Source organism: Dipteris shenzhenensis, chromosome 33, assembly GCF_047967505.1.
Source record: "Dipteris shenzhenensis isolate YYH24624 ecotype China chromosome 33, Dip_SZ_1.0, whole genome shotgun sequence".
Taxonomy (NCBI): Eukaryota; Viridiplantae; Streptophyta; class Polypodiopsida; order Gleicheniales; family Dipteridaceae; genus Dipteris; species Dipteris shenzhenensis.
In genome coordinates, this window is record NC_141628.1 from 3,028,740 (window position 1) to 3,055,797 (window position 27,058).

The 27,058-nt window shown below is 44.4% G+C and overlaps 1 protein-coding gene across 1 annotated transcript in view; it reads right to left on the reverse strand.

Annotated features, from left to right (window-relative positions):
• Positions 1–27,058, reverse strand: part of LOC147879547 (uncharacterized) — a 150,500-nt gene that overhangs the window by 68,590 nt on the left and 54,852 nt on the right. Inside the window, exons 8-13 of the mRNA XM_087371536.1 lie at positions 22,593–22,742; positions 22,425–22,464; positions 19,591–19,651; positions 19,151–19,233; positions 294–392; positions 25–140 (exon numbers count right to left, since the gene is read on the reverse strand). Of these exons, the coding sequence (XP_087227662.1) occupies positions 25–140; positions 294–392; positions 19,151–19,233; positions 19,591–19,651; positions 22,425–22,464; positions 22,593–22,742 (549 nt within the window). The remainder of the gene's footprint in view (positions 1–24; positions 141–293; positions 393–19,150; positions 19,234–19,590; positions 19,652–22,424; positions 22,465–22,592; positions 22,743–27,058) is intronic.

Genomic DNA, 27,058 nt, shown 5'->3' on the forward strand with positions numbered 1-27,058 from the left:
CATAAGAAACCAGCAGCTTCTTACCTATCAATAGCAACCCATGTATCAACGAGACACTCTGAGTGAAGACCAGAATCTTTTTCCTGTCTCAGCTCTCGTTGAAGTGCTGAAGCTATATCTGATCCGGCTCTGTGCAATATCTGCAAAATAAGACTCCAACTTCACTTGTGCATATAAATTACATGTCCTACTGGACAGAAAAACCTTCACATTTAAATTACATGTCAAACTAGAGATTTTGACCAAAGAAAAACTCTGCCACCAATTACATGTAGGGATTAATACTTAATTACCTCCTCGGCCTTGGCAATTATAACTTCTGAAAGCCTCTTCCCTTGTAATGACTTATCAATTTTGTTCAGAGCATCCGTGCAGGCATCAACCCAATTGTCCTGGGCAATAGGGAAAAAGGAAGCAAACGAGTATTAAGGGATGCCAATCAGAATCTCTCTCAGGAAAAACTCAATTTATCCATTCACTAGAATCACAGCAGCTACATTCCCTGATCAAACTTTCCATATTCCCTATCAAACTTACATTTTCTTGAGAAATTGCTACTCCAATTTTGTTGAATGTAATTTAAAACTACATTGATCTCTCATCATGACCCCATGGTCTTCGTATCCACATGCAAACTTGCTAAACTTAATCCAACGATGCCAATATTCTATCTTCTGTATGGGATACTCAAACAATGCATCCTCACCCACTAAAAGATCGCAACCTTCTCAACATAGGCTCCACGTATGTGAGTGGTACTAGTCATTAGAATGCTAGGTAGATCAAAAGAATTGTCATCTATGAGATCCTCTTTCTTCCTTACTGGTAGACCAAGAGGATAGTAAAATCTTTAAGCAACATCAACCACAACCGATAGAAAAGGAGAGTTCACTGACCTTGCAATTATAAGAAACACAATCTCTTGTCTATGAAGGAAGAGAAACAAAAGACCAAGCTCTATTCCCAATGCTGCATTACAACCTGAGAGTTCTGGCAATACTATCAACAGTCAGACCTGGAGATTTTAACTCTCAATAAGCAAGCTAGTCTTGAGGTAGAATATACTGAAGGCCTCCTCCAAGTATATGATCCTAGAGAAGCATGAACGTAAAGTACTAAACTTGATACTTCCAAAACGGAGGGATGAAATTAGAGCAATGAAGGGTCAATATTACAGAATGAGAAACTAGAATGTCACAGGCCTTGGCAATAGATTTGACGTCTAGTTCACTGAATAATAGGGGCAAGAAGAAGAAATTCATAACATCCAAGATCAAAAGCTTAACATCCAGGAATCCCATATATCTTTCTCCTCCAAAAAGCATAATATGGTACAACAATTAATACTTCACCTAGAGACCATCAGTAAAGCTTCATCAACAGACATTGTTCCATTACATCCACTTTATAACAAGTCATTGACAGCAGCGTACAGGAAACACTTGGCTGTACAATATTTGCTAATGGTGGAGAGCAGATTTTAGCAGAAGCATTTGTCAGCAGAAGCTTGACAAAAGAGGTGAACTGTTTGTCAAGTCCCATGTCTTGCACAAATTGGACTAGGAAATCCCAACTCAATCTTATGCCTTATCAAAATCAACCTTAAGCAAGAAAATATCTCGGTGTGTCTCTTTAGCATGGTCATAGCCTTCCCACATGTTTATAATTGCTTCAAGAAGATGCCTCAATTGAAAACTGCCAGGGAGTCAGAAAGTGTATCAATAGCTTTAGTCATGTACCAGAATATGGGAGGTAAAACTTCATCCAATATATGTGTGTGTGTGTGTGTGTGTGTGTGTGTGTGTGTGCGCGCGCTCCTGATAATCATTCGGGGACAAACTCAATGAGGAAAGAAATGATTCATTGGAGTGCCATCTTTGACATTCCACTTGCTTTACAGGAACCAGTTCGGGCATATAATCTCATGAAATTGGGAATTAGATACATCAATGATGTGGTAGATGATCACGGCCATGTCTTATCTTTTCCTCAGGCCACTGCCTCTTATGCTTTGGGAATGCATCACAGATTGATATGGAAGAAAATTGCTGATCTCTTGCATCCTTTTCTACCTATTCCCCCTGTGGCTGATACAGATAGGCTTATGGATTGGCAATTGTACCCCTCTGCTACATGCTCTCGTCCTATTCCTCTGCCTGTTTTGACCTCCATCAAAGTCTACAAGCTTCTTCAACCTGCCCCTTGGATTCATCAATATGCTAATACTCTATGGCATATCAGGCAGCCCCTTTCATGGTGGCGGAAGAATCTCCGACTATTATGGAGGTGTAAAATGCCTTTGAAACAAAGACTCTTTCTTTGGAGATGCATGACCGGCACATTGTCAATGGGAATCACACTTGCCAAACGTCACATTGCACCACCCACCTGTTTACGGTGTCACGCTCCTTCAGAGACTGTCCCTCATTTGCTTTGGCATTGCCCGTCTACTCGGAATCTCCTTGGGAAAATTTCAGATCATCTTCGCCTCCGTTTCCCGAGTCACATATTTGGGAAACATTTTTGGCTATTTGGCAGATATAGGAGGCCTTTATCTCAATACTCACTCTTTCTCTCATGGGTGAGATATTGGGCTCTTTGGACAATCTGGGAAGAGCACAATTTGGCATACTTGGGCCGCCAGTTTCAAAAGTCATATGAATCTTTTAGAGCCTCATTGTGGCAATCTTTATATGATGCCTGCCATGAGGGTGATATGCATGCATCTTGCATTGAGCTTTTCTTTTTATGCTTCTGATCTGTGGGATACTCTCCATTCTTGGAGACTTTCCCTCTTGTAAAGTCATGACAATATAAATACAGTGCACTGGATTTTACCCCCAAAAAAAAAGTGTGTGTACATACATACATACATACATACATGTATGTGTGTGTATGTATGTATGTACATACATACACACACATATATATATGTGTGTGTGTGTGCATGTGTGTGTGTGTGTGTATGTATATGTATGCATGCATATATGTACATATATGTATGCATGCATATACATATATGCTTCTCGACAATTGCTTGAAACTGAACGACGCTCTGACGCTGACAAGCATGCCTTATCTTTGGTGTCTTGCATTGAGTCATATCTACCAACTTTACCTCTTACACCCTCCTACTTGAAGTATGAAGTATGCTTCTTTGCTCGAGGGGTGCGAGTAGTAGCAAAGCTTCTTCCCTGCGTTGTTTCTGACTCTAATGCCAAATCCATAGCATCAGAAGCTATAGATGGTCGAAGCATACGTACATTAGCACGAATAGTACAGCATAAACCACCTCAACAAAGGTTCAATGACATTGCTCCTTTCGGGACACTTTCTCAATGGTTTGCAATTGAAGTAGAGAGGAAAGATATTTCTCGGTGTATGCGTCCACACTCTCATTATCCAACTACCTCAATCTTCACCATTGTCGACAAGTATCCTCTTCAAACTGTGTAGGTAGGAAGTGCTTCTTGATTTTATCTTTAAATGCTTCCCATGTCTTTGGAACATGAGTGCTTTCGGCAACCACACTCCCATAATTGTGCACTGCTTGTCATGTGACTCGCAGCAAGTTTTACCTTCTCGATCTCTTATTATGTGGCTGGAAAGTCCTTCATTATGATCTGTAGCAATGGTCTTGCAAAGCATGTTCTTCAATCACCAAATCCCATGGGCCAGTTGGCCAAATGGTTGGCAGTTCTACAAGAATGTGATTTTTCTTTCAAAATTGTAAAGAGGGTTGTTCCAACTTGAACAATGCTTTGATTGATTTAGAGGAGTGCCTCAATGTAACCCTTATAGCGGCCATAGAAATTGGGGATACATGGTATGGTGGTATTTATAGATTTCTGACCACTTTCTCCTTTCCTCCAGAAAGTACTAACTATGAGAGAAAGAAGATCCGCAGAGATAGTAGGTGCTACACTCTCTTTGATGGGATGTTGTACCGTCAAGGAATGGATGGGATACTAAGACGGGCCATTGATGCAGATGAAGTACCTAAGGTATTGAAGCATTATTATGATGGATTTTGTGGAGGCCACTGTGTCGGTGACTATACAGCTAAGAAGATTTTACATGCTGGGTACTATTGGCCGACCTTGTTCAAGGATGTCACTATGTATTGCAAAACTTGTGAACCATGCCAATTCTTTAGTAGCAAGGATTTGCGTCCTGGGCAACATCACCCAGTGATGTCCATCCATCCGTTTCAGAAGTGGTTAATAGATTTTATTGGACCCCTACCCATGACTGCTCGCAAAAAGAAGTATCTTTTGGTAGACACTCAATATGTCACTAACTGGGCTAAAGCTATCGCCCTCCCCGCTGCAAATGGTAAGGCAGTTTCAAACTTCATATTTGAATGTATCTGCACAAGGTTTGGGACACCCATGGAAATAGTATCTGACCATGGGAGTCCATTCTTAAATGAAGCAGTGGAGTTGCTCATGGATCGCATGGGTATTGATCATCGCACTTCTAGCATCTATTATCCAGCATCCATGAGACAAACGGAGCGAACCAATGGCCTCCTTTGTAAATCCATGGGAAAAATGGCCACAGGGAACAGGAGCCAGTGGGATCAGAAGGTCACTGACGCTGTGTGGGCTTACACCATCACTCATAAAAGGTCTACAGGTCACACTCGTTTTGAGTTGGTGTATGGTACTAAGGCAGTTTTACCCCTAGAGATAGAGATTTCGGCCTTGAGGTTGGCCCAAGAACAGAGGATGACAGAAGATAAACATGTAGAGACCAGGTTGGTACAACTTGAGAAGTTAGATGAAACCCGACGCCTTGCACTACATCAAACAAAGATCCACAAGAATCGACAAAAGGCCTGCTTGGATGTTAAAATTCACAAGGGATGGGAAAGACACTTTGCTGAGGGGGATGTTGTGCTATGCTTTGATAACAGATTGGACCACCAAATGGATAAGAAGTTCCTGCCACTGTGGACTGGTCTATACAAAGTCATCAAGCAACGTAGCAATGGGTCTGTACAAGTTCAGGAGCTGCATGAGCCATATGGCAAGAAGGTGATCAACAAGCGTTATCTCAAGCCTTTCTTTGTGCATGATGGTCCCATGCATGGAAATGCTGTGCATTCCCTGCCTGGGGGGAGACTATAATGGATAAATTTGACCAAAGTAAAAGGCATGAATATGTGTGTGTGCTTGTATGTGTGGCAATAGTATAATAAAATATGATGTGCATAGGGCCCAGGGTTGAGGTGGCAGGGCATGATCATGTGCCATCCTTCCACATAAGAGGACCCATAAGGTGTGTTGTACATAATCCATGGTAGTTATATTATAAAATGTTAAGGTAACATGGTTCCTCCCTGGTCAGGCGGAGCTGGCCCCAAAGGGGGGTAGGGGGGAGACGGGGTAAGGGCCGGAGACCGGTTTCCCACGGTCGCGGGGGAAACCGAAGCGCTTTCTCCCCGCTTTTCTTTTGCGCGCTCCGAAGGTTATCCGGAGCGCGTTTCGCGCTTACCCCGTCATTTCCCGGGCCTCCGGCCCCGAGCCCCTCCGAGGCTCGGGAAATGACGGGGTAAGCGCGAAACGCGCTCCGAAGGTTCGGAGGGCCTCGGGGCCGGAGGCCCGGGAAATGACGGGGTAAGTGCGAAACGCGCTCCATATAACCTTCGGAGCGCGCAAAAGAAAAGCGGGGAGAAAGCGCTTCGGTTTCCCCCGCGACCGTGGGAAACCGGCCTCGGAGCCCCTCGGGGCCGGAGGCCCGGGAAATGACGGGCTAAGCGCAAAACGCGCTCCGGATAACCTTCGGAGCGCGCAAAAGAAAAGCGGGGAGAAGGCGCTTTGGTTTCCCCCGCAACCGTGGGAAACCGGCCTCCGGCCCTTCCCCCGTCTCCCCCCTGCCCCCCCTTGGGGCCAGCTCCCCCCGACCAGGGGGGAGCCTTAGGCCTGCCCCTACGGGGCAATTTATCCTGGGGGTATCCTGGTTTCGTGCCGAAACCGAAACTGCAATTTTATTGTAGGTGTACCCTTTCTGAGGAAACCCTTTCACCCTACTCTTGCCTTTCCAGTGAAAGGTTTAAATACTGTAGGGGATGGTGGAAATGGGGCTAGCGATGGTTTCAAATCAATATTGGCTAGCAGTATATGTATGTATATATGTATATATATGTATATTTATATGTGTGTGCACACACACACACACATATATATATATATGTATATATGTATTTATATGTATATGTATATGTTTATGTATGTATATATGTATATATATGTATATGTATATGTATATTTATATGTGTGTGCACACACACACACACACATATATATATATATGTATATATGTATATATATGTATATGTATATGTATATTTATATGTGTGTGTATATGTATGTATATGTATATGTATATTTATATGTGTGTGTATATGTATGTATATATGTATATATATGTATATGTATATGTATATGTATATTTATATGTGTGTGCACACACACACACACATATATATATATATGTATATATGTATATATATGTATATGTATATGTATATTTATATGTGTGTGCATGTATGTATATATGTATATATATGTATATGTATATATATATTTATATCTGTGTGCACACACACACACACATATATATATATATGTATATATGTATATATATGTATATGTATATGTATATTTATATGTGTGTGCACACATATATATACATATGTGTGTGTGTGTGTGTGTATAGATATACATATACATATACGTATATGTATATGTATATGTACACACACACATATATATATGTGTACACACACACACACACACTTTTTTTTTTTGTAATATCCAATGCAGTATATTTATATGTTCATAAAAGATGGGAAGCCTCCGAAATGGAGAGGATCCCAAAGATCAGAAACATAAAAAGAAAAGCTCTATGCAAGAAGTATCCATATCACCCTCATGGCAGGCATCATATAAGGATTGCCACAATGAGGCTCGGAAAGATTCATATGACTTGTGAATCTGCCGACCTAAGTACACACACACACACACACACTTTTTTTTTTTTTGTGAGAAGAAATCTTTTATTGCTGTAAAATAATTACATTCATAGTTACTTCAAAAACGAAGTAACTACTACTCAACTAAAGATCTCAGTATAAGCTGTATACACATCCTGATCAATCAAACGAGTCTGAACACAATCGTAGAATGATTGCTGCAGAGATCGTTTGAAAAAAAGAAAGGATGAAAATAGTGGATCACCAAAGACTCTATGATTTCTGTCCATCCATAAAGTCCATAGTGTCCAGTAGCGCACCCATACAAAAAATAAATCAAAACCCTGTCTCATTGGATGAAAACCAAACAACCAGAAAAATATGCCAAAAGTAACAGTAGGAAATCTCGCTCGAAGCCTCTGTCGGATGAGAGCGATGAAATCACAAGTATGTGGACAGAACCAAAAAATGTGAAGCACAGATTCAGTAGAGTGCTGGCATCTGTGACAAACAACCAGAGCAATATGTCTGTGTGCGAGTAACTGGCCAGATGGAAAAATGCCAAGGAGAACTCGCCAAAGGAAAAGCTGTTGCCGAAGAGGGACTTTGTAATGCCAAAGGAGACGCAGCCTTTTTCTCCACCACTTCATTGGGCGATCCATATGCCAAACAGTATTTGCTCTGTGAGAAATCCAAGGCGGAGGTGATAACACTTTGTACAGAGATGACACTGTGATATGTGAGAGCTTCAAGGGACGGGCGTATGAGGAAGAAGAGCGTAAAATCCAATCCTCAAGCCTATTCTGAAGTTCCAAACGAGGTACCGGCACGTACGGTTGAAGCATTGCTGAAATCCTATGCCATAAAGGACGATAATGAGCTCCCAAGCCGTATTTGCTAGCAGCCATAGAAAAGGATAGAATTGTGCCATCATCCTGAAGTACATCCGCCACAGATGAAATGCCTTTGAAGGAGAGAAAATAAGAACATCTGGGTTCTTGTATGGCCAAAGGAGGGTGGAATACTTTAGACCAAAAAATATTCTCAACCCTCAAAGAGTTTCCCAACAGAGAATCTCTGCCATGCCATTCCAAGTGGGATAAGATATGTTTCCAATCAAGAAGCAGGCGAGAGACAAAAGGGCAACCTCTGATCTTGCCTTGGATAGAGCCAAATAAGAAATCCCACTGAGTAGGCTGCCAATGCCCAAAGGCAGAGGTATGAATATGTAACAAGAGAGAGCGGATCATGAAAGCCCAAGGCTGATCTCCTTGCATAAACTGCATCATCATTTTCCCTCTGTGAGCAAGTAAATGCATTTGAATATTGAGAATGTTCAGACCCCCGTGCATTTTTGGAGAACAGAGACGATGCATGGAGAGGAATCTGAGACTTTTCTTGCCATTTTTTGAACACCAGAAAACTTCCATGATAGCTGACATAAAGGAAACCAGATCTGCCTTAGTGAACATAGTGAGGGGCAGATAAAATTGTATGTATGCTATCAAAATGGATTGTGTAATTCGCAAACGAACATGTAATGGCCAAGTTGCAAGCTTCCAATATTCAAGTTTTGCCCTTAACTTTGTTAGCACCCAATCAGTTTGTTGAAAACGAGTGAGCCCCCAACCTAAAGGATAACCGAGATGTCGAATGAATTGAGAAGCAGGGACAATTTCCCCAAGCCACAGAAGGCTGTGCCATTCCTATGCATGCAACGGCAACAATTTTGATTTCTGAAAATTTACTCGAAGACCAGCAGCCAATCCAAATGTAGAAAGAGCTTGCATAATCATGGACAAATCAGACCGAGTATTTTTTGGAGTAAAGAATGAATCATCAGCATATGCCTGAGCGATCATGCTATGACTGCCAAGAATCTCCAAGCCGTGCAACTGGTCAGTGTCCAAAAGGTGGTCCAGATATTGAAGCATTGGATGAGTGGCTATGGCAAAAAGTAAAGCACTTAGGGGACATCCTTGCCTAATAGAACAACCAAGAGTCCAGGATGGAGAAATATCCCCTGAAAGTATCCAGGCAGCTTTACTATCTTGATATAGCCAAGTCATGAGTTGCTGTATTTTTGTGCCAAATCCCAATGCCTGCATAGTCGATGAAATAAAATTCCACTGAACAGTATCAAAGGCTTTGGCAATATCAACTTGCAATAACAAAACATCCTGCTGCGTGTATTTGGCATATTCAATTCCAACATAGGCATTAGCAATGTTATCTATGATATGCCTACGCGGGACAAAGCCATATTGGGCAGGATGCAACCCATCATGTAAAAACCCCTTTATCCGATCAACAATCATTTTGGTAGTGACTTTGTAAATGACTGCCATAAGAGTGATAGGTCTCCAGTCTGCCAAAGACTCACAAATTTGCTTTTTTGGAAGAAGTTTAACCAGACCTCTCTTCCATGTGTCTGGCATTTTCTCATTTTGCCATGCAGCATTCACCATATGTAGCAATGTATGCTTCAAAATAGGCCAATATTCTAGAAAAAACTCGACTGTTAAACCATCCCATCCTAGAGATTTCCATCTGCCACAGGACTTGATTGCATCTGACAGTTCCCTCTCAGTAAAGGGTTCCTCCAATTCCAAAGCTTGAGTAGTGGAAATAATAGGAGAAACATGTTGCAACAGTAAATTTCGTGCAAGCAAAACCTGTTGTGAGGGAGGAACTGCAGAACCAAATTGCTGAGAGAAATGATGCACACAAACAGAAGCAAGCTGTGACCGTGAGGTGGTCCATGATCCATCAGGCATAAGCACCCTGTAAATTTCTGTTTTGAGTCTCCTCTGATGCAAACTTTTGAAAAATCCTTTGGAAGAGCAACCTTTATCTGTAAAGGCTTTTTGTCTTGCTCTAGTCTCCCATTTGGCCAGTTTCCTGTGATCATTTAGTTTAAGACAATGTCTGGCCTGGCATAGTGTTGTTTGCTCATGCATGGACAACGAACGATGATGGCTGAGTTCAGTGAGGTCTTGACAAGTGGATTTGGCCTAAGCAATGGTTTCCCTCAGAGTCTTCATGTAAGACTTGCCACAAGCTCTAATCACAACTTGCATTTTGGAAATAAAAGAATCCCAGGCATCATCAATATGAATATGGCTGCTAGAGGACAGACAATGAGATGCTTCAGTAACCATTGCCTTGAAATTAGCATGTTGCAAATAGCTATTGTTTATGATTAGATGTCTCCTCTGTGGCAATCTATCATCTGGCATATCATGAAAGGATAACCGCAACCATAGGGATGCATGGTCTGAATGCACAAAGGCATAATCAATCCACATTTTGCATGTAAAATCCCCATTTTGTTGTGGAGCTACACTATACCATGCCTGATAAGAAGAAAGGGCACTATGTTGAAATGTGTAGCCAGGTGACAAAGGCTGCAATTCCTTCCAAAGGTCAACCAAATCTAGATGCAAGAGTAATTGAGACCATGCATGCCTTTCAGGAGTTAACATATGGTCATGTCTGGAGGTGTTGTCACCCTGTTGTGGAGCATTATTGAAATCTCCACATATGTAGGCATGATATCTCCATGGATATTGTTGCATGGCATCCCAAATTACAGTTCTTTCTTTAGAGGACTGAGATGCATAAACAGAAGCAAATTCAAACACCTCTCCTCGAATAATGCATTGAAGAACAAGCCATCTGCCTTTGTTGTCATTTAAAGCAATAACTGGTTGAAGCTCATGTTTGATCAGAAGGACTACCCCTGAGAAAGAGTGCTCCCCAGCATAGAAAATATCATAACCACAATAGTGTCCTGTCTTTCCTGCATAGACGTGTTGGTTGTGTTCTTGTAATGCCACTATGTCAGGCTGAAATCTATTAATGTACAGCCACACAGATTTCCATTTCTTACTGTCACACATCCCCTGGACATTGAGTGTAAAACATTTGATATGAGCAGTCATATATTTATAGTAATATAACAACTATGTACAGCAATAAAATTTATGAGGTCAGCCTTGCATTTCTATCTCAGGGTCAAGGCCTCTCCCCTGAAAAGAAGTAGCCACCTGAGGAGTAGACAGCAAAGCAGCGACCTCTTCTTCAGGGAAGAGTGTTCTGCTAGCTGTTACTGCAGCCCATGTAATCCCAATTCCTGTATTTACCTCTGGGGTATTTCCACTAGAAGATGCACCATTCCAAGTGCGGGGGGGTGGAATTCTTCGAGCAGAAATAACTTTTCTTGGACTTTGCCATCCATCAGTTGGAGGTTTCTGTCCTTTGGTCAAGGGTTGAATAGCAAGAGGTGAATGTGAAAAGACATTCCCATTTGAAGCCACTGGAGCTTTGCCTTTATCCTGAATTCCAGAAAGCTGTCTACAATTTTTGTTTTTATTTGCAACTGAAGTAGGAGCATCCTTAGTAGGCATTTGAACCGGCAAAGTGGTATGAGGCATTTTATGTTGATTCATTGGACACTGTGAAGCCATGTGTCCAAATTTTTTGCACTCAAAACAAGCCCCTGCAAATAATCCCCATTTGAGTTTATAAAAAGCACTTCCCATGTCCACATTATTCACCGTGACTGAATAAGAGTCTAGTGTGGGATTATCAGTATCCCAGAGAATGCAAAATCTGTTCGAGTTGCGATTTGGCCATGGTGGGAAAACCACTTTACCTAAAGATGCTGCAATTTTAGGCAAGAGTGAGGCCATACATTGTGGGAAGTCAACAACTTCAACCCAAACCGGGCATCTGTGTCGGATTAAAGCCTGAAAATCCCTTGTGGGAGACCATGGCAATACATGCACCATTTGCTACCCAAAAAAGAGAGGCGAATGTTCCAAGAGCATTTGTCTGTGTATCTCATCCACCATGATAACCTCAAAAAAACCCCTGGCTGCATAATGTACTTTACGAACAAACGAGCCAGCCAGTGTATGTGTCAACCAGTTGCCTATCTGTGCGGCAGGTGGCATCTGGCCTGGAAAAAATAATATGACTGCACTCTTAGCATATTCTCTGACTGGATCCACAATTTCATCTACCTCAACCATGAGGCCAACTGAAGGAACCGAGTCTTTCCATTCTTTCCTCGTGTCTGCAAATCCTTCATGCATGACATCATATACCAGTTGGGCCTCAAGAGTATCATGCATCGGGTCATGCTGACCCTCAACCTGCTTTTGCTTCTTGCAGTGAACTGAACGCTCCTTTTGAAACGTTTTTTCATAGGAATATTCAGCCATAGCTTTTTAAGAAATGGAACTCAGGAATGAAGTACCTGTAAAAGGGTAGTGGACGCAAAAAAACCAGTCCCAAAGAAATATCCACAGGAAGCCCACAGAGAATAGAAAAAGAGTATATTGGTAAGAAGATAGAAGGGAAAGAGGGATGTAGAGGTCGAGAGAGGATAATAAACAGTTTTGTAGAGGAAAAAGAGAGAAAAAACAGTTAAAAACCCCAGATGAACTATATTTCAGAGGAAAAGGTAAGATTTTGGCGATGGGAAAGGTGCAGCGGATCCAAAGACTAAAGAGGATAAAAATAGGAGCAAAGGCCTTCCAAGTCAGTGCGTGGAAGTAATCCGCAAACGAAATCCTGCGTGGAAAAGAGCCGAGAACCGGGGATGAACTGGGAACAGCTGAACTGTTGCAGGCGGAGATGTCCGTACAGGCCGTACACCTGTACGGAATTCGTACGGAGCTCTGACGGGCTGTACGGCTGGTATTAAAGGCTCCAGATCACCGGTTTTAAGGCTCTGATGCAGCACAACTAGGAGCGGAGGCTCGCGGGCTGGTTGCTTGAGGCGCTAAAGCTCACACACCTCTCCTCTCTCACCTACACACACACACACACACACACACACACATATATATATGTATACACACATATAAATATATTTATTTATTTATTTATATGTACACACACACACACACACATATATATATGTATACATATATATGTGTGTGTGTGTGTGTGTGTGTACATATATGTATACACACACACACACACACACATATATGTGTGTGTGTGTGTGTGTGTCTGCAGAAACTCTTGTCTCGGAACATGTAGAGGCCTCCCCAAGAGCACTGCAAGGATATGAAGATGTTGAAAAAGAGGAACAGGCAATCCATACCGGGCAGTGGGCGAGAAGAGAACCCGCCGGATCAGAAAGAGGAACCCAGGGCATCACATAAGCAAAAAACCCAGCCCCAAGAACACCAGCACGGCTAAGAAGACTCTCCACCACCTCAGTCGAAGAACACCGAGCATAATAAAGCCCTTTGCCTAGAAAAAGAAAGGAAGAAAGAAGATCTGGGTCCACCGCAGCCTCAGCCCAACGACGGAGGTGAGCTGCTGAGAGAACCCTGCCCATAAAGTAGAGACAGGCCCCAAACTGCTGAGCCTGACGAAGACCGGTAACCAAGAGGGCAGAATCCAAGGAACAAACAAGAGCGGAACCCGAGGTGGGAACTTCTGTAACGGAAGCAGAACACATCTGACAAAGAAGATCCAACTAAAGTGGGGAAGAAGGCCCATCCGCAGCATCTAGCTTCAATGATTTGAATAAAGGTGAAGCAAATGGACCAGCACGTTTCATCCGAATGAAAACATGTGGAGGAGGAGGCAACGCTGAAGGAGAAGCTGAAGCTGAAAAGACAAAAGAACCAGCTTGCGGTGAAGCAGGAGATATGGAAGAACAGGCATGAGCAAACTGCAAAGAACCAGGCAAAGAAGAAAGAAGAGGCTGTACGGACAGCAGGGAAGGAGATGGAAAGGATTGAGGTTGCTGGACAGGGAGCTGTATGGAAGGCGGCGTCTGAAAGAGAGGCAGTTGTACGGCTATACGACCATACGGATGTACGGCTGAGGGGCAACATGACGAGGCTGCAACTGAAGCAGATTGAAGAGGCTATACAGATTGCGAAATATGCATAGAAGAGGACGAAGGAGGTACAGCCAGAGGCAGGAAGCATACGGATTGTTGTACGGGCTGCTGCAGGCACCGTACAGGCTGTGACGCAGGAGGTACGAAAAGTGTCCGCAGATGTGGCAAGCTATGGAGAGGGGACTGCAGCAATGGTACAGTCAAGGACGGCAAGGGTACGGCGGTAGGCAAGGTCAGGAGCACAGAGGAGCTCTCCATCTCCTCACACCACACACCACACACCTCCAAAAGTACACACCCACACTTTTTTTACACACTTTTTTTTTTTTGTGGAATCTTTGAGTCATTATATTACAAAAAAAGCCATCCCAGAAAGGGAGAGCTACAATACATCAAGAGAAAATATCAATGTAGGACAAATATACATCATGATCAAAGACACGAGATTGCAAGCAATCAAAAAGCGATTGCTGCAAAGAGTGTCTAAAGAAAGAGAAATTGGAAAAAACAGGATCACCAAAGACCCTATGATTGCGATCCTTCCAGAGAGTCCAGAGTGCCCAACACCGAACCCAAACAAAAAAGAAATCAAACTTCTGTCTAGGTGGATGTACACCAAAAAGCCAGAAGAACTTGCCAAAAGCAATCTGAGGAAACCGAGCTCTCAAAATCTGCCCAAGGAAGTCCAAAAAAGCACAAGAGGAAAGACAATGCCAAAAGAGATGAGGCACAGTCTCTCTCGGAGCCAGACATCTGCGACAAATACAGGAAGCAATATGTCGTCGTGCCAAGAGCTGTCCATGAGGAAGAACATCCAACAAACTCTCCACAAGAAAACCTGCTGATGGAGAGAAATCTTAGAATGCCAAATCTGTCTCAAACGTTTTCGCCACCATTTCATAGGACGATTTAAGATGCCAAAGCTGATTTGTCTTTTGCGCGATAAATGGTGGAGGAAGTAGAACTTTATAAAGAGAAGAGACAGTAATATGTACAAACTGCAGAGGACGGCATGACAAGCCCACTGAAGAAAGTATCCAGTCTTAAAGACGATCCTATAGATGCAATGGAGGAACTGGCTGAAAAGGTTGGAGCATCAAAGTAATCTTATAGCAAAGTGGACGATAATGGATTCCAAGGCCAAATTTGGCAGCGGCCAAAGGAAAAGTAAGGGGAAATCCAGCATCATCAACATCCTAAACCAAACGAATCCCCTTGAGACTTAGAAAATACGAACGTCGAGGCTCCTCCAAAGCCAAAGGAAGAGCGAACACTCTAGACCAATATATACTTTCAGCTCTGAAAGAGTTGCCCTGCAAGGAATCACTGCCATACCAATCCAAGTGGAAAAGAATATGTTTCCAATCCATTAACAAATGGGAAACCAAAGGACAGCCACGGATTGTGCCTATCACAAAACCAAAAAGAAACTCCAACTGGGAAAGCTGCCAATGACCAAAAGCTGGGGATTCAACATGCAAGAGTAAATGACGAATCATGGCAGCCCATGGTTGAGAATCTCGCAAAAACTGCAGCAAGAGTTTCCACTTATGGGCAAGAATGTGCAGATGGATATTGAGAATATTAAGACCTCCATGCATCTTTGGAGAACAAAGCTGCTGTACCTGAAGCAAACACAAACTTTTTTTGCCATGGCGAGAACACCAAAAGATTTCTAGAACCTCAAACATAAAAGAGGCAAGATCAGCCTTGCTGAACATAATAAGAGGCAAGTAGAACACACACAAACACACAGATACACACACACACACACACACATACATACATACATACATACATACATACATACATACATATATATATATATATATATATATATATCTTTGTGAAACCAGAATATATCCAATCATACAAATTTAGATTTTTTGTTGTCCTAAAGTCCAATTTATTATTATTTATTTATTTCTATTTGTATTTACATTTATAGAGAAAGAGGAAAGGGCTACAAGACTGTATGCATCTAATAAGGAAGTCCTTCCAAGGCTCTTGCCCAAGCATTAGATCACACAGTCCGCCACAAACAGTGCTAGGTGCAGGGTCCCACACCCCGCCCCATAGCCACACTGAGGTCATCCTCACTCTCCAAAAACCCTGAGATCTAACATGGTATCAGAGCATAGGCGAATCCCGCAAACCTCTCTAACACGGCACATGGCGACTACATAGCAACTCTGACCTCTGTGTGGACAACAATGGATTGCAACTCTGTGGCGGGCTGGTGGCACTTGTGACTCTGCACTGTGTGTTGTGCCGCATGCCGTGGGATGTGACACCCCGCGCGCACACTCCTCTAGGTGGCGGCTACAGCTTAAGCTTCGTACTTACACTTCGCACGCATGCGGGGGACGTGGCAGCTTGTGTGTGCATTGTAGACTGACTTGACGACAACACTTGATTTTGGCAGCTCTGAGTGACTGTCATGTTGATTTGACTTGCACCTGTGTGATTGGTCACTTCTCTGTGGGTGGTGTTAGCCTTCATCAAGTCCTTGGTGTTAGGACCAAGGAGGGGTGTTGAAATATATGCCTAAGTGTGGTCCTAACACCCCCCTTCATACCCTAGTCTAACTGACTAATTGAAGGAAAAATAGAGGCCCAAGGGCCTCATGCCTTCGTGCCTTGACACGTGGTAGTGGACTTGGGAAGAAATCCCATGAGCACATGAGATTATTTAGTGACTAAGATATCTGGGCTGAAGTAAAACCTCCTCCTCATATCCCTCCCGAGGTTTTTGGGGAGTAAGGGGACCTCAGCGTGGCTATGGGGTGGGGTGTGGGACCTTCACACCTGGCAATGCCCCTGCACGACATGTGGCGGACTGTGTGATCTTCTAACATGAAGAAGCTTCAAAATGGCAAAGCCAAGGATCAAGGGGCCTCTAAGCAAAACTCCTAACCCTCGACTGGGGTATACTTGCTCCGATCGTAGCCAAACTGTTTAACAAAGTATTCTGTAGTGGCTTTCTGACCTCCTGAAACACACATACTATCATCCCAAGGCAAGGGATCCATGGATGCACATAACTACCACACTATTATGGTTGGCTATTTGTGCACAAGGTTTATGGGTCATCTTTGGAGATACACATTAGTAAGCACGCTGAGAGCACATGGATGCAAGCGACTAGAAACAGCGAGTATATTGCTCCTTTGTGGACTTCTGAAAGGCAAACGACACCATTGGGCCTCTACATTGATGAGCTGGCCACTTTTGTGGATACCCTAGGAGGTCGAGGATTGACTTTGGCACAGCCTATCATACCCATACAATATATACATGATGTGGTGCTGGTCTCAAAACACAAGAGAGGGGCTACAATGCATTTGACTAAGCAATACAGGATTTCTATGAGAACTAAGACAAGCTAGGCTAAAAGTTGCAATACAGGCTTTCTATGACAACTGAGACATGAAGATTAACCTAGGTAAAACAAGGTTATGATCTTTAACATCAATGAAGCTCAGCTCCAACATGAGACTTCTACACTAAGAGACACAGAATCGAGGCACCATCATTGCAGAATCCCAGCATCAGGCTCTCTCATACCACCCACAGGAACATCCTACAGGAGCATGGGACATCAGCAGCAGATGTCAGATATGTTTCAGAGACATCACGACTCTAAAAGGGATCCTAGTGAGGCCCACCTCACAGCGCTCACCCGCGACATGATATAGGACACATGACAGACAGGAATTCCTTGACACGAGGAGTTTTTTTCCTGTAGTCTCTAATTTCATCACCAGTTATTTCTTGGAGCTGTGATAGACACATCTAGTTCCCCCATGGGGGGTGTACTCTCATAATGACTTCAGATGATGATTTCAGATTCCATGGTCAATAGGCTTGTATGGCGCATCTAAATCCAGCAGGTTCGGGTATTCCAGACACAGCCACATGCGGCTAACCTGGTGTTTTACAGGAAGTATATCCTCCATTTGACTGAGAATGGGTTCATCCAACCACCACGATATCTACAAATTTGTCTCTCATAGGCGTTACAGAGACACGGTCCAGTTGCCAACCTCATCTCATAGATTCCATATCGAGACTGGCATAGCTGAGGCTATCTACCTTATGAGGTATGTAGGAGAGAAGCATGCGCTCATGAGATCCCTCTGGATACTATGAGATCTGTCAGAGATAGAGCACTCTCAGTGTATATGAGATCACGTGACTTAGATGCACATTCATGCGACCCTCACTTAACCAGGAGCACATATAGCAACGGATCATAGACTTAGCACCCCATCTAGCACCGGTCCAGTTGCCAACCTCATCTCATAGATTCCATATCGAGACTGCCATAGCTGAGGCTATCTACCTTATGAGGTATGTAGGAGAGAAGCATGCGCTCATGAGATGCCTCTGGATACTATGAGATCTGTGGGAGATAAAATTGCTCATCCAGACCGGCACTGAGCACTCTCAGTGTGTATGAGATCACGTGACTTAGATGCACATTCATGCGACCCTCACTTAACCGGGAGCACATATAGCAACGGATCATAGACTTAGCACCCCATCTAGCACCGGGGCATCTATAAAGCCTACACTAATACCCAACATTATAAACAAGTAGCCCATACCTGAACTCTGTGATATCTCCCTCCGGCTCCACACTCTTCACCCCATCCTGCCTTACAGATGCTATCGAGAAATCACAGGATAGCAAAGCCAAGAATTATAATTGCCTTCAAGCAAAACTCTTAACATGCAGTTCAGAAACAAGTGTCTGATCCTAACCAGACTTTTCAATGATTTGTACTCTCATGTGCCTTGGACTCCCAATACCATCTTCCCAATTCACAAAGCAGGGGGGCCCATGGGATGCAGCCAACTATCCAGCTATCATGTGGGTTGGATCAGCATTAGAGATGCACACCAGAAGATATGCTAAGCAGGTAGGTGTGAGAGCGGCAGGCCACGCAGGTTTCATGGGGTCCCCACCTTGGGGATGATGTTCAAAGCACAAAAATAATTTCAAAAACACAAGGTTTGTAACGACTTCTAATGTTTTCTTATCCAATATAAGGATCCCACTATGTCCTTATCAGCGATTGTTCACAACCCTGTCCAAGTTGCAAAGCCTAATACATTCAAGTTCATGCAATCTAAGAGCTAGCAAATGTAATAAAAATTCAAGGAACAAAATGGAAATAAATGTAATGAAGCCTGCACGTCCCTACTCATGTTAACATCTTCTCCTCCTTGAAGCTCAGCAAAAGTGAATAGCAAATGTCAGGTGAAATGTTTGGAGGAGCAACTTGAACCATTTACCATATCTACTGTGTCCACTGCAGTCCAGGCAAATCTTAACATAGGATGTCGTTGATAGAGTGGTCTTCTTCTCTTCTCCATGTCTACATAACACCAACCGCAGATTCAGGCACACATCTGGCTCCTAAACCTTGCATCGTTAAGAATGCCTTGTAAAAGCAAGCAGATATGTGACTATTCACAATGTTAATTGCAAGATAAACCACATACAATCTCAATGTTTTCAAGTTATGAGGCTTGAATTCATGATGTTACTTGCCAAAGAAGTCGTCAACAATTTATCAGAATTTAGCAAGATGAATGTCATTAATAGAAAAGGAATGCTTGAATAAATCTTGCAATTCCTCGCTATTTACAAAATAACATTAGTAAGTAACAATACAAGCATCAAACAAATCATCTCATTTGGCCCAAGTAATCAGAGGTTTCAGCTGAAGCACCTAATGGATTTGAAGTTTTCTCAGGCTTAGATTTCAAAATGGCTGTTCGAGCTTCACCATCCTACATGGCCGCAATAACAAAAAATATAAGGTTAGTAGAACACATTCCTAAGACATTTCTGCACACCACAAAGCAGGCACCAACATTGAACAATAAAGTGATATCATATAGATATGAAGGTACATTCTTTCTACCGAATAAGTTTAAAATCTTAATTGTACATAATAAACGATTGAATATTCTGCCAACATCAGCAACGAAGCCAGTTCCGTCAGACAAATCCATTAGAAATCTTCAAATGCTTCCTTATACCAATCCCAAAACACACAGCAGAACATATGTATGCAAATCAAGATAAATTGGGCATAAAATAAAATGATGTATTTCTCTATCTTGCAACATGAAGTCCTGGCAGAGAGTCTCTTAGCATCCTCATCCATGGTGCACTTTGAGGCAAGCCTAGCTCCTTTGGCTTATCTCAATCAACATTCACAAAAAATATGTCCAGTACAGATGAAATCAAGGCCACGCCCATTCAAAGCATGCAGAGGTAAGAGTACCCAAGCCTTGAGGCATCAAAAAAACCTTGCAGGAGGAAAGATAACGTTATACAACAGCGAATATGATAGACATAATCATTGGGCGCAAGCACATGACCTGTCTAAGCCTAATATTCCACTACATATGCTCAGCAAAGGGCCTGACTATGTTGAAAAGGTCGCATGCAATGGCCATGCTTTTAGTCCCTCTGATGCATTGCCTTCAGAAGTTAGCAGGTCCATTTTGTGAGCCCCCTCTGTCAGACGAGGAAAAGACCAAAGTTGCAACTTGCATTTACAAGGTCCAGCCAACAAAGCCCATTTCAGGCAGTCGCAGTTAGCAAAAGGGCCAGCCATATACACTAGCTTTAAAGACCATTCAAAGAGCCTTAAAAGGGCAGATAAACCAGCAGACAGCAGATGAGCAGCTCATCCAGGATCTACCGAAACCATCTGATAGAGCAGGGTAGAAGTCAGGCAATCGGCCCCATAAAAAAGCCCTTCATGCACCATTTCCAGCATGAGCCTTCAGCTGTTGAAATTTTCCTTTCATTTTTCTGCCTGACGTCATTGGAAAGACGTTCTTAGATCATCACAACAACTGAAGTTCATGTTTTACAGATCGCTCCTTTCTCCCACAAATTTACCTTTACAGGCCTTGGCTAATAAGGCTTTTCACTTGCACGGGTCCAAGTTTCTTCAACAAAAAATGCTTGTGCAACTTCCCTCCTTGCCCTGAAGGATGGAGCAAAATTTTCTTGCTTAGGTGCATGAACAAGCTAGCAGACTATCCACAGTGAGTTTCACACATGTAGCAAGCTGCCTGCCTCTATTACCATTAGGAAACATGGGAGGCTAGCTATAGCTAACCAGACTGTGATGCCTCACATAGATTGCACAGGTAGAATCAATATGCAATAGCTGAGCTATCCAAACAATGAATCCACAATTCATACTACCATCCTATTGACACAATGTGTCCAATCAGATCCATTTGCACACATGCGTGTCCGCAAACTATGTGATGTATCAGGCACCTGCTTGGACATTGAAGACAATTACACCTTATGAGGCATGGACAGGTTGTAAGCCAATGCTAAGTTGGAAGATAAGGCCATCAAATGCATTTTCATTGGCCACAGCTCACAGAGCAAAGGTTGGGCTTCTGTCCCAATGGATCGCCTGTTGCCCCCCAGGGTTGTAGTATTGCATCCACATTAGGTTACAACTGTGTACCCAATGTATTGGGGTTTACAACCATTTGAAGACTTAAAATCAAAAATCTGGCCCCAATTCCCTCATAGGTTCATGGATTAGTAGTCTTTGCATTATACATGTGGCACAATGCCACGTTTGGCTCTAACACGTTATCTTGGTCTAGAGTTTAGTGTTTCCAACAAAACCCATAATTCCTTTGCATTTCAAATTATGTGCAATTCTTTCAGCTTTCTCAAGTTTCTCCAACGTGGGGGCGGTGATTACAAATTGATAAGTCCTTGAAGTAGTTTCTCATACCATTGGCATGAGAACCATAGTTTCAAACATATGTTTGTACTATCAAATGTTTACAAGTATGATACGTGGGAAAAAGTTTATTATTTTCTGCAGGTTGAGATCTCAAACCTTACCCCCCTAACCTCCACACCCTAGGGTACCAAAATCCATAGAATACGTGTCATGTTCAATTTCTTAGAATCCGAAACCATTAATGCTCGAACGCAGGTGAGTGTGGGAGAGGTTGAAGCATCTCCTAACCTAGTACTTGGTACAAATTGCCTCTACAAAATGAGGCAAAATGACAATAAATGTCAAAATTGGCTTATTTTTTCCATTAAAAAATATTTCAACGAGCAACATATGTTTGCATCATATCAAACGTCCATGGTTCCAACGCATTCTCTACCAAACATATAGGCATGTTTGGAACTATGATGAGAGCAATACTCGAACTAACAATCTTCAAGGTTTTGGGATTATACCTTCTAAAGAAAGGCATTTTAACGACGCTTCAAAATTTCCGTCATTAATGATAACATGGCACTCTATGTGAGTATATGCTTAGTGAAATTCTTTGGCAATGCCTCTTCTTTCTTATCACAAGTCCAAGATTTACAAAACCTTTACTTTTTTGAACAAAGGAGTGATCATGTGGCATTAGTTTTAAGAAAGGAAGAGTTGGGGAAAGCTTAATTCTCTGCAGATGCCCTTAAGCCAGCTACTTGGAAGTCTTCACAAAAAATTTGCTAAAGACTCAAGCCTTCACAAAGTCCACATTCTCTAAAAGAACATCATACCTCCTTCAAGTATTGTATTTCTGCATCAGACAAACCACGCCTGTCCACAAAAAAATGAGACAAGTGATAAGGCATAGCCCATTACCATAATTCCAGAAAGATAAGCCTTCAACCACTTATCATTGTTACAAAAGTTTGAATTCTTAAAACTGAAATAAGGACAGTTACCGATAACCATAATGCGGGCGATCTGGATCATGCTTTGGATTCAATATGAAAATGTTGTAGGCACTATCAAGTTGTAGGTAGTGCACCAAGCTTGTAAACAAATACAACATACTGTCTATATCCACTTGCCATTGGTGCTCTGAGTCAGTTCTGTGTAGAAAATCAACTCTGGTATAAGCACCCAATAGACAATGCATCCTATTCTCTTGAAACATCACAAATCAATTTTCAAAATCAAGTTCAAGAAGGCGAGAGAAACAGGTGGTAGAGACCTTGAGCTGCTGCTCCTCCCCGTTCCCCTGCTGCTCCCCCTCCCTCAGCCCGTCTCTCTCTCCCCTCAGCCTGTCCCTCGCCCCCTCCCTGCTGCTCCCCCCCCTCCCCCCCTGCTGCTCCGCCCCCTCCCCCTGCCTGTCCCTCGTTCCCTCCCCCTGCCCTTCCGCCCCCTCTCCCTGCTTCCGCCCTCCCCCCTGCTGTTCCGCCCCCTCTCCCTGCCTCCGCCCCCTCCCCCCTGCTGCTCCGCCCCCTCTCCCTGCCTCCGCCCCCTCCCCCCTGCTGCTCCGCCCCCTCTCCCTGCCTCCGCCCCCTCCCCCCTGCTGTTCCGCCCCTTCCCCCTGTCCCGCCCCCTCCCTTGCTTGCCCCTCGCCTCCCCCCTGCTGTCCCGCCCCCTCCCTGCCTGCTCTCCCGCCCCCTCTCTTCCTCTCACTCCTGCCCTTCCCTTCTCTCCTTCCCCTCTCCTTCTTCTCCTCTCCTTTCCCTCTTAGCCCTCCCCTCCAACGCCCCATCCCTCCCTCTCAGCTTGCCCCTCTCCCCTCTCAGCCCCAGCCCCTCTCCTCCTTCCCTCCCCTTCCCCCCTGCTTCCTCCTTGCCTCCTTTCCCCTCCCTTGCCCCCCGCAGCTTTTTTGGAACGGAAGGAGCCTTTATTCTGTTAGAGTCGGCCTCCTCACCTTGATTGGCGATGGATACCCCGTCAGCCAATCCTACTCCATCTCCACCGGCCGCGAAAACTATCACTTTCTCTAAAGACGAGTTGCAGCAGCTCAAGAAGGATGTAGAGATTGAATGCTCTACCACATTGCTAGCACGCATCTTCGGGTCTCACCCTTCCAGATCCCAAGCCAGAGACTGGATGCTTGCGGCTCTCCCCCCAGACCTCACTCCTCGATTGTTAGATGTTCGCCTTCTGGGACGAGGTTTTTTCCAGGTTGTTTTTGACACTGCAGAGGCTGCGAGCACTGTGCTCAAGGCCGAGTTTTTACACCTGGGACACAGGAAGATCTTCTTTGAAGCCTTTCACCTTGGTTTCGACCCAGTAGAGGCAGATAAGAAAATCTTCTCGCTCTTCATCAGGTTCCCCGGGCGTCCCCAGGTTTACCATCGACTTCTTTCTGTTATTGGGGAGCATTTTGGCGCAGTTGCTGAGATCCCACCCCTCCCTGGGTTGCCATTGACTGCAACAGAGGCAACCAAGGCTGATGGGGTTCCTAGAGTTAGGGTCCTTTGCAAGGATCCTAACCTCAAGATGGACCACGTCATGATCCAGCGCCCGAATGGTTCCTTTTTTCGCCAGAGAGTGGAGATTTCAGGCAGGCAGGACCAGTGCAGGATTTGCAGGACCTCGGGACACTTTGCCAGGGATTGCCCCAGGAAGAAGAAAAGGCCTAAGAAGCCCTCTGGTACAGCTACCGCCTCAGGGCATCGGCAGGGGGGACAGGGGGGGGATTAGACCCGGCACTTGCCCCTCGACCTCGACAGAGGGGTGGTACAGGTCCAGCTCCTGCTCCTCGTTCTTCACGTGGCGGTCCTGCTCAGTCAGGTGCTCAGTCAGGTGGTGGTACAAGTCCAGTACCTATTCCTCGGCCTCGACAGGGGGGTGGTACAGGTCCTTCACCTGCTCCTCGACCCCCACCTCCCTCAGGCACACGCGACGCTTTACAGTGGGTTCCAGTACGTGTGCAGGTCCCTCCTTCAGTTCACGAGGGTACCTTAGTAGACTCTGCTTCACCTCGAGCTGTCCTTCCTGTCTCACCTTGCATAGTCCGAGACGCTGAAGCTTCGACCTCCTCCCCAGTTGCAGCTTCTTCCTTAGATCCAGCAGTGCCAGATGTTCCTCTTGAGGACGGAGAGATCTCCACGGCTGGGCAGACACAGGGTAGAGAGCATTCCTCACTCCCTCCCTTGGATAGGGGGAAGGGGATAGCTTACACTGTTGATCCTCTTCCCTCACAAGGGATCCTTCGTACTCCGGTGTCTGGATTGCTCCACAGGAACTCGTTTTCAGCCTTGGCAGAGAGTTAAGATTTCCCAGAGGAGTTTGTGCCCGCTACTTTTGGGGAGCCAGTGGTTGGGTTTCCTATTGACAGGGCTTCTTCTTCAGGTGCCAGGATCCTTTCCCCTATTGACTTTCCACCACTGAGTTCCTTCCCTCCCTCCTCGAGCAGGAGGTCTTCCCCTGTTGAAGGGTTTGTTTCCGCCACTAGGTCGGGTAAGGTGTTCCACTCTACATCCTCCCGTCGATGAGGATTATCAGTTGGAACATACAGGGCCTAGGTGGCGTCCCACATCGCCGCCGTAGACAGCTGATCCGGGATCAGCTTCATCCAGGTGTTACTGGGGGTCCCATTGATATATTATTTATTCAAGAGCACAAGCTGGATTATGGATTATAGAGATTGTGCCAAGTCAGGCAAGTTGCTTTCAGGCCATACTTTTTGGTCGCCTGCATTGGGCACTAGGGGAGGCACTTCTATTTCAGTTTCGCAGTCGGTTCTCCCCTTAGTTGTTGGGCACGGAGTCATTATCCCCTCTAGAGCTCAGTGGATTATTCTTTTGATTGGAGGGCGTAAGGTTGGCTTTCTCAACCTATATGCCTCCAACATTAGAGGGGAACGTGTCCTTATGTGGAAGACTTTGCTCTCCTGGGCCCCCATTGTGGATTCTTGGGTGATTGGAGGTGACTTTAACATGGTCGAGTTACCTTCAGACAAAAAAGGGGGTAGAGAAGGCGGACTTCACTCTTTGGAGAGAGCAGCTTGGGATGCCTTCCTTTTCCATTTCTATGGCAGAGATACTTGGTGTGATGATGCCTTTCTTATTCAGCCACAGTCCCTCCTGTTCTCTTGGTCGAACAGGAGGCAACAGATGCCTATTCATGCACGCATTGACAGATTTTATGTAGATGACTGGGCACTAGACAAAGGTGGATCGGTATGCATTGCTGCGGGGGTTTCCACTTCAGACCACTTCCCTGTTGTTCTGGCTATCTCAGAGCCTCACTTGAGAGGCCGATCTGCCAGCATCAAGATTCCAGATGCCTTTTACACAGAGGAGGACCTTACGGAGGCAGCCCTACGGATATGGTTTGCTCATGTCCAGGGTGGGCAGCCACATCCATCACATTTAGCCGCTGCCCTCTCTGGTATTAGCGACTTTTACTGCTCAGTTGCTTCTACCAGGAGACGAGATATTCTCAGACGTGAGATTGGTGTTCGCCAGCAGTTAGCAGCTTTGCAGAGGGAAGAGCAAAAACGGCCTTCAGATGCTTGGATTCAGGAGCGCCTTGCTGCAGCGAGGGCTCATCTGCAGTTATTACTTGATCAGAGAGCAGAGTATGCCTTTCATGCACGGGAGTCCTTCTGGATTCAGATGGGTGGTAGAGTCAATAAACACTTTTTCTCTACTCTTGCCCCTAGACATAGTAGAGAGAGTGTATCTCAGCTTATTGACTCACATGGGGTATTACAGACAGAGCCAGATGACGTCTTACGCATAGCTTCAGATTTCTATGCCACCCTCCTTACTGCTGATCCTGAGACACGATATAGAGGATGCTAGACAGGCTATTTGGCACAGTATCCCAGTGTTGGTGAATCCGGATATGCATGTTCTACTTGACGCACCTTTCACCAACACAGAGTTCAGGACTGCACTTTCAACCCTTCACAAGGGCAAGTGCCCAAGTTTAGATGGCCTCACCCCGTCTTTTTTCATTGCATTTTGGGATATGATTGGAGACTATATTACTTCATCCATGCAGGCCATTTGGGACTCTGGCGAGATGCCTGAGTCGCTTACAGAGGGCCTCATCCACCTTATCCCAAAAGGAGGTAGCAGAAATTTATTGTCCCAGTGGAGGCCTATCACACTTCTGGGGACTTGTTACAAGATTCTGGCCAAGGCTATCAGCCTCCGATTGCAGCCACTTCTCCCTGATCTTATTCATGACACTCAGACGGGATTTGTGCATGGCAGAAGTATTTTTGATAACATTTTTTCTTTCTGGGAAGCTTCAGAGTGGGCCATGCAGAGTGGCCAGAATCTTGCCATTCTACTATTGGATTTTGAAAAAGCTTATGACAGAGTAGATTGGAGTTTTTTGGAGGGCACCCTTCTACGCTTTGGATTCACTGATGTTTGGATCAGAGGTGTTTCCTCTTTGTACAGATCAGCCCATAGCCAGGTACTTATTG